This window comes from Mizuhopecten yessoensis, unplaced genomic scaffold (genome assembly GCF_002113885.1).
Source record: "Mizuhopecten yessoensis strain PY_sf001 unplaced genomic scaffold, ASM211388v2 scaffold443, whole genome shotgun sequence".
Classification (NCBI taxonomy): Eukaryota; Metazoa; Mollusca; class Bivalvia; order Pectinida; family Pectinidae; genus Mizuhopecten; species Mizuhopecten yessoensis.
In genome coordinates this window covers 1,264-10,425 of record NW_018403549.1, presented here as the reverse complement: position 1 = coordinate 10,425, position 9,162 = coordinate 1,264, and the positions used below count along the sequence as shown (strand labels likewise).

Here is a 9,162-nt window from a genome sequence, read left to right as displayed (position 1 = left end):
CTATACACCAGGTATTAGCTAAGCAACTCTATACACCAGGTATTAACTTAGTAACTCTATACACCAGGTATTAACTTAGTAACTCTATACACCAGGTATTTACTCAGTAACTCTATACACCAGGTATTAACTAAATAACTATATACACCAGGTATTAACTGAGTAACTCTATACACCAGGTATTAGCTAAGTAACTCTTTACATCAGGTATTAACTTAGTAACTCTATACACCAGGTATTAACTCAGTAACTCTATACACCAGATATTAACTTAGTAACTCTATACACCAGGTATTAATTAAGTAACTCTATACACCAGGTATTAGCTAAATAACTCTATACACCAGGTATTAACTTAGTAACTCTATACACCAGGTATTAACTAAGAAACTTTATAAAAATAGACTAAGCTAGGATTTCTGTTTAGTAACAAGTATATAGCACCAAACATTTGTGAAGGTTGGTAAAAAGCTGTTTATCTTTAATCTATTTCAGTATTTGTGTATATTGAGCGGAATATCATTTCTACAAGGGAGGTAACTTGTAGACCATAATTAAAATTTATCGCTAAGAGAAGTTCTAATCAGAGTTTGTTCGTTCTTTATAAATCAGATATCAAAGGTAAAGACCAGCAATCGCTTAATTAGCTACAATACTCACAATGTGCAACCTAATGGTGGGCGTGAATCGAGATACTTTTTAAAATGAAGTAATTTCTCAAATAGACTCCGATTGACATCTTTGAAAACGTATTAAAAAATAATAGTATGCGCCAAAATATATAAATAATAAAAAACAAATTTAAGAAACATATGACGATATCTTCAATACCGTATTCCATTCTAAGCCAGATACCCGATCATGTTGTTTGAACTAAGCCGAAGGTTGATGATGTCAAACATTTACGTCATATTTAAACTGTGATCTAAATAAGATGTTGGTTTTTTTTGTTTTTTTTAAAAAAAAAAACATCAGGAGTAGATAGTAATTGTTTAATTAGCGACTATGATTGCTAGTTAACAATTCGCAAATTAAGGGTTTTGCGCATCTTCACTTTTGTTTCGAAAGTAGTTTAGATCGATTTGGATTTTGGTCGCGAGCATCACGGATGGAAATATATAATGCAATGGAATTTATGTTTGGCGTACCGTATCTGTGACTAAATTCTAAAGACGCAGTCACCTGTTTGTGAGCGTGTGTGAGACGCAGTCACCTGTTTGTGAGCGTGTGTGAGACGCAGTCACCTGTTTGTAAGCGTGTGGGACGCAGTCACCTGTTTGTGAGCGTGTGTGAGACGCAGTCACCTGTTAGTAAGCGTGTGTGAGACGCAGTCACCTGTTTGTGAGCGTGTGTGAGACGCAGTTACCTGTTTGTGAGCGTGTGTGAGACGCAGTCACCTGTTTGTGAGCGTGTGTGAGAACTTAAATGCATGCGCTTAAAGCAAGGTACAAAAAGAAAGTTAGGGGATAGAAATACTTCGATTCGCTCGAATAACTCTTTTCATAAACAAGCGTTTAAAAAAATAAAAAATACTAGCAGTCAAGCATTCTGCGTTGTTGAGGGTGAACATGATTACGTTATCAATGGGTACAAACATAAACTTATCTGACATAACATGATACTGATAGCTCTACGTTATCTAACAGAGATGACTTAATAGTTACAACTGTAGCGAGGTGGGCGGAACACGACGGATCACTGAGATATGGAGCTCCTAATACCTCTTTTTGTCGTTTTGACGATTTCACAGGTAAGAAGTCATTGAAATAATGCTAAGTTCTAATCCCGAACTACATATGTAAACATACAATAGACCATATAGGACTTAATACACAAACCCACACCATACACACTCGTATACTATGTGAGTATTACGTAAATGTAATATATTGCATTAATTCAATAATGTACGTTTGTATAAGATATAAATCACATATCATTCCCTATATACAATATACCCCGGTCAGGTTCGAGACGCCTGCAGTATGTCGCTGCTTGTCAATTTTGTCGCCACTTTTTCGAAAACATTTCTCTCACTCTCATACTCTTCCTTTCCAGGGTGTCTCTAGACTCTCGCTCCCATATGACCTTAGCTGTTAATTAGAACGTTTATATCTTTTCCTGTTAGTTTGTTCTGTCTTTCACGCTGTCAAAAATACCATCTATGCTACATTGGAAGTTATCGGGTCCCTGTGAATTGCGAAACGAAATTAATTTGAAACTGGACGAAACGGAACAAAATGGAACGAGATATAATCTGCATTGATTGACTCTGTATTCTACGAATCGAAATATTATTTGAACATATTTTTCATGAAACGATATATTCAAAGGAAAAAAACGAAACATAATGAACACAGGAACAGGTTTCGTTTCGCGGAAAAGAAGATTAGCGATCAGGCGCTTTCGTTTTGTTTTGCTTTCGTTTTGCAATTTTCAGAAACAATTGATTATCAGTTTTGCTTTTGATGTATCCTACATACACGTACACAGTGACAATAGCGTTTGACACTAGGACGGAAATGAATACTGGAGGCGAACATGATATTAAGGTTTCGATTACTTACAACCAAATATTTTTGATAAAGTGTGTATTTGACTCGTAGCGAAAATACTAACACAGTGTAAGTCAAATTATGATTTGTTAAAAGTCAACGAACTTTAATAAAACACTATGCAATACAAGATTTACGCATTTCTAGGTGAGTCTGACAAACGAAATACCACGGAGATGCAACAACTCAAGCACGACTGAAGACAGAGAAGCCATACGCGAGCTGTTCGCTCTGGTGAAGGATGCGCAGAGATCCCTGTTAGAAACTGACAAAATGTTGATGATGTGTCGCCAACAACTTACTAACCTCGAGAGGGAGCAAGCTAAACTATCACCACCAAGTACAGTTATATTATATATTTCTTAAAATGTATTTAAAATTGATAATTATCCAGGAAGGTAATATATGTATTGAATTATTGCTAAGGGGGATACAGGGGGATACAAGGGATACAGGGGGATACAGGGGGATACAGGGGATACAGGGGATACAGGGGATACATGGGGATACAGGGGGATACAGGGGATACAGGGGATACAGGGGGATACGGGGATGGGGATACAGGGGGAGGATACAGGGGATACATGGGATACATGGGGATACAGGGGGATACAGGGGATACAGGGGATACAGGGGATACATGGGGATACAGGGGGATACAGGGGATACAGGGGATCCAGGGGGTACAGGGGGATACGGGGGATACAGGGGATACAGGGGATTCAGGGGATACATGGGATACATGGGGATACAGGGGGTTCCAGGGGAAACAGGGGATACAGGGGATACAGGGGATACAGGGAATACAGGGGGATACGGGGGATACAGGGGATAAAGGGGATACAGGGGATACAGGGGGATACGGGGGATACAGGGGATAAAGGGGATACAGGGGATACAGGGGATACATGGGGATACAGGGGGATACAGGGGATACGGGGGATACAGGGGGTACAGGGGATACAGGGGATACAGGGGATACATGGGATACATGGGGATACAGGGGGTTCCAGGGGAAACAGGGGATACAGGGGATACAGGGGATACAGGGGTTACAGGGGGATACAGGGGATACAGGGGATACAGGGGTTACAGGGGGATACAGGGGATACAGGGGATACAGGGGGATACAGGGGGATACAGGGGATACAGGGGATCCAGGGGGTACAGGGGGATACGGGGGATACAGGGGATACAGGGGATACATGGGATACAGGGGGATACAGGGGGATACAGGGGATACATGACACTGTAACTGTTATGTACACATATTTACATTAGGTCGTTCCCTTTTCCCAGACGTCACGGCTCGATGAGGTCGGAAACAGACGTTTCGCTATGTGTCCCCAAATCGGGTTCTGTGACGTGTCGTTATGTGTCCCCAAATCAGGTTATGTGACGTATCGTTATGTTTCCCCAAATCGGGTTCTGTGACGTATCGCTATGTGTCCCACAATCGGGTTCTGTGACGTATCGTTATGTGTCCTCAAATCGGGTTCTGTGACGTATCGTTATGTGTCCCCAAATCAGGTTCTGTGACGTATCGTTATGTGTCCCCAAATGGATACAGGGGATACAGGGGATACAGGGGATACAGGGGGATACAGGGGGATACAGGGGATACATGACACTGTAACTGTTATGTACACATATTTACATTAGGTCGTTACCTTTTCCCAGACGTCACGGCTCGATGAGGTCGGAAACAGACGTTTCGCTATGTGTCCCCAAATCGGGTTCTGTGACGTATCGTTATGTGTCCCCAAATCAGGTTATGTGACGTATCGTTATGTTTCCCCAAATCGGGTTCTGTGACGTATCGTTATGTGTCCCATAATCGGGTTCTGTGACGTATCGTTATGTGTCCCAAAATCGGGTTATGTGACGTATCGTTAAGTTTCCCCAAATCGGGTTCTGTGACGTATCGTTATGTTTCCCCAAATCGGGTTCTGTGACGTATCGTTATGTGTCCTCAAGTCGGTTTCTATGACGTATCATTATGTGCCCTCAAATCGGGTTCTGTGACGTATCGTTATGTGTCCTCAAGTCGGGTTCTGTGACGTATCGTTATGTGTCCCACAATCGGGTTCTGTGACGTATCGTTATGTGTCCCACAATCGGGTTCTGTGACGTATCGTTATGTGTCCCCAAATCAGGTTATGTGACATATCGTTATGTTTCCCCAAATCGGGTTCTGTGACGTATCGTTATGTGTCCCAAAATCGGGTTCTGTGACGTATCGTTATGTGTCCTCAAATCGGGTTCTGTGACGTATCGTTATGTGTCCTCAAATCGGGTTCTGTGACGTATCGTTATGTGTCCTCAAATCGGGTTCTGTGACGTATCCTTATGTGTCCCCAAATCGGGTTCTCTGACCTATCGTTATGTGTCCTCAAATCGGGTTCTGTGACGTATCCTTATGTGTCCCCAAATCGGGTTCTGTGACGTATCGTTATGTGTCCCATAATCGGGTTCTGTGACGTATCGTTATGTGTCCCATAATCGGGTTATGTGACGTATCGTTAAGTTTCCCCAAATCGGGTTCTGTGACGTATCGTTATGTTTCCCATAATCGGGTTCTGTGAGGTACCGTTATGTGTCCCATAATCGGGATCTGTGACGTATCGTTATGTGTCATCAAGTCGGGTTCTGTGACGTATCATTATTTTTCCCATAATCGGGTTCTGTGAGGTACCGTTATGTGTCCCATAATCGGGATCTGTGACGTATCGTTATGTGTCATCAAGTCGGGTTCTGTGACGTATCATTATTTTTCCCATAATCGGGTTCTGTGACGTATCGTTATGTGTCCCCAAATCAGGTTATGTGACATATCGTTATGTTTCCCCAAATCGGGTTCTGTGACGTATCATTATGTGTCCCATAATCGGGTTCTGTGACGTATCGTTATGTTTCCTCAAGTCGGTTTCTATGACGTATCATTATGTGCCCTCAAATCGGGTTCTGAGACGTATCGTTATGTGTCCTCAAGTCGGGTTCTGTGACGTATCATTATGTGACCTCAAATCGGGTTCTGTGACGTATCATTATTTTTCCCATAATCGGGTTCGGTGACGTATCATTATTTTTCCCATAATCGGGTGCTGTGACGTATCGTTATGTGTCCTCAAATCAGGTTCTGTGACGTATCGTTATGTGTCCCCAAATCGGGTTCTGTGACGTATCGTTATGTGTCCTCAAATCAGGTTCTGTGACGTATCGTTATGTGTCCTCGAATCAGGTTCTGTGACGTATCGTTATGTGTCCTCAAATCAGGTTCTTTGACGTATCGTTATGTGTCCTCAAAACGGGTTCTGTGACGTATCGTTATGTTTCCCTAAATCGGGTTCTGTGTCGTATCGTTATGTGTCCCACAATCGGGTTCTGTGTCGTATCGTTATGTGTACCACAATCGGGTTCTGTGACGTATAGTTATGTGTCCCCAAATCAGGATTGTGACGTATCGTTATGTGTCCCACAATCGGGTTCTGTGACGTATCGTTATGTTTCCCCAAATCGGGTTCTGTTTCGTATCGTTATGTGTCCCACAATCAGGTTCTGTGACGTATCGTTATGTGTCCCACAATCGGGTTCTGTGACGTATCGTTATGTGTCCCCAAATCGGGTTCTGTGACGTATCGTTATTTGTCCCACAGTCGGGTTCTGTGACGTATCGTTATGTTTCCCCAAATCGGGTTCTGTGACGTATCATTATGTGTCCCTAATTCTGGTTCTGTGACGTATCATTATTTGTCCCACAGTCGGGTTCTGTGTCGTATCGTTATGTGTCCCTAATTATGGTTCTGTGTCGTATCGTTATGTGTCCTCAAATCGGGTTTTGTGACGTATCGTTATGTGTCCCACAATCGGGTTCTGTGACGTATCGTTATGTTACCCCAAATCGGGTTTTGTGATGTATCGTTATGTGTCCCACAATCGGGTTTTGTGACGTATCGTTATGTCCCCCAATCGGGTTCTGTGACGTATCGTTATGTGTCCCACAATCGGGTTCTGTGACGTATCGTTATGTGTCCCACAATCGGCTTCTGTGACATATCGTTATGTTTCCCCAAATCGGGTTTTGTGACATATCGTTATGTGTCCCACAATCGGGTTTTGTGACGTATCGTTATGTCCCACAATCGGGTTCTGTGACGTATCGTTATGTGTCCCACAATCTGGTTCTGTGACATATCGTTATGTTTCACCAAATCGGGTTCTGTGACGTATCGTTATGTGTCCCCAAATCGGGTTCTGTGACATATCGTTATGTGTCCCTTATTCTGGTTCTGTGACGTATCGTTATGTATCCCTAATTCTGGTTCTGTGACATATCGTTGTGTCCCTAAATCAGGTTGTTTCACGTATTGAAATCAATATTGCGGTAAAACAGCGGCAACTTTGTAATCTAGTTTGTCGGGTGCTACCAAAGACCTGAAATATAAGATTGGATTAATAGCAAAGTGTTGTAATCGGGATAGCAGATCATGTTTCGTTTTTCTAAAAGCTCTTTTACTAAATGAAACAAAAGAAATCGCCCCGTTGTGTAAGGAGGCTACATGAGGGGCCTTATACGATAACACGCAGTAGAATGCAAGGTGAACAATTAGATAAAATAAAAACAATAAATAAAACAAACTACAAATACTATAAATTATACACCAATCAGTCTCGAAATGTTATAAATTTTACATCAGACAATTTACAAATGTTATAAAGTTTACATCAGATAATCTACAAATGTTATAAATTTTACATCAGGCAATCTACAAATGTTATAAATTACAAATCAGGCAATCTACAAATGTTATAAATTTTACATCAGATAATCTACAAATGTTATAAATTTTACATCAGATAATCTACAAATGTTATAAATTTTACATCAGATAATCTACAAATGTTATAAATTACAAATCAGATAATCTACAAATGTTATGAATTACAAATCAGGCAATCTACAAATGTAATAAATTATACACTAAACAGCCTAGAAATGTTATAGATTACACATCAAATATGTTAAAGAAATATATATGTGGTTTATCTTGGGTAATAAATGGCGAGGCTTGACCACTTAGTTTTGTGACATAACAGTACTGATTCCCGCTGCCTTTTACGTAAGTCTGAGCCAGAATGTCTTCAACCCGGAAGCCAAGCGTCCAGTACTGTTTGACCGGGAAACACTGGATTTGACGGCGAACTACAACCCTAATGATGGCAAGTTCACCGCTAAAGTGCCGGGAGTCTACTCATTCTCGTGGACCGTCGCCACCAACTACGGACAATACCTATTCGCGACATTAATGCATGTATGTAAATTTATCATGATCGGTGACTTACCATAAGTATTCGCTCTTTTTCATCTTAAACTACATTCTAATATTTCTAATCGTTTCTTACTGAGGGACAAGAAAGAAACCTTCGGATTCGAATGTCAAATATATGAACCGTGTGAAATATGTTATTATATTTGTACGACTTGTATCCATGTCTATATCTATAAGTAGTGGGTCAGGTGGTCATAACGTCAATAGACGATTGGTCACTATGACAGTGTCGAGAACGTTAACATCGGGCTGTTGACCACTGCAACATCGAAACCGTACAGGACGGAGATTGTGTAGTGATGAGAGCTGTGAGTATTAGACGGTCTGGTCCCCTTGGGTGTCAGTTCCAGCCCGGACGGGGCACGTGCCATAATATGTCCTTCTTTTATTATATATGTTTCAATTCTGAAATTGATTTTAGGTTTCTTACCGCAGAATGACTTCGTGACCGGACGAACCATAGCAGGCGACGCTGTTGACAGCAGCATGGCGACCGGTACCGCCATTCTGCACATGAACGAGGGAGACACGGTGATGGTTGTAGTCGACCAAAGCTCAAAAGGAGCAGAAGTAATGGCCTCGATGAGCGCTCTCTCCGGGTTCTTCGTTACGGGCTGAACTTAAATAAAAGTCGATAACGTAATAAATGTGACCTCAAATGAAGCATGTGGGTTTTCTTTTGTGCAATGTACACATTGACAGTTCCAACGGAATTTGTAAATTGCAAGGAGCCAACCAGGTTAATCTATTTAATTTGAAATTACAGAATTGGGTAAAGGGAGGTTACTCTACCGTCCATTTACAATGTCCTCGTCTGCTTTTGTGTTCCTTCAAATATCACTATCGTGCTATCGACTTCTTCATAAATTAACATTATCAACATCAACTACAACAATACTTAAAACAAATTACTCTAAAGCTCGAATAAAAAAAGACAGTTTTATGAATAAAAAAGGAGAAAAAACAAAGTCTAACACACAATTACTCAGCCGATTTCCTCTCTCATGTCAATATCTAAGCATTATCCTTCACCCATTCATTATCGATACGTTGAAAATTTCTCATTATTATCTCTTCGAAAAAACCCAAAAACAAAATCCACTCAAACAATCCCTTGTATAGATGCCTTTTGGGAAGTGTGATCGTACTTAATAGTTGCGATACTGTTCTCACCTCCTGGTAGCACTCTTTACAATGGTATCAAAACAACTTTCAACCGAATTAATAATATACCGTTGTTTTACAATAGATGATTTACACAGCTACAGTACCTAACC

At 41.0% G+C, this 9,162-nt stretch overlaps 1 protein-coding gene across 1 annotated transcript; it reads left to right on the top strand.

Annotated features, from left to right (window-relative positions):
* The first annotated feature begins 1,633 nt into the window (after positions 1-1,633).
* LOC110449288 (complement C1q tumor necrosis factor-related protein 2-like) lies at positions 1,634-8,548 on the top strand. Its single transcript, XM_021496061.1, has 4 exons — positions 1,634-1,750; positions 2,703-2,895; positions 7,653-7,867; positions 8,321-8,548. The coding sequence occupies exons 1-4, from the start codon at positions 1,706-1,708 to the stop codon at positions 8,501-8,503; spliced, it is 636 nt and encodes a 211-aa protein (XP_021351736.1). The 5' UTR covers positions 1,634-1,705; the 3' UTR covers positions 8,504-8,548.
* The last annotated feature ends 614 nt before the right edge of the window (positions 8,549-9,162 follow it).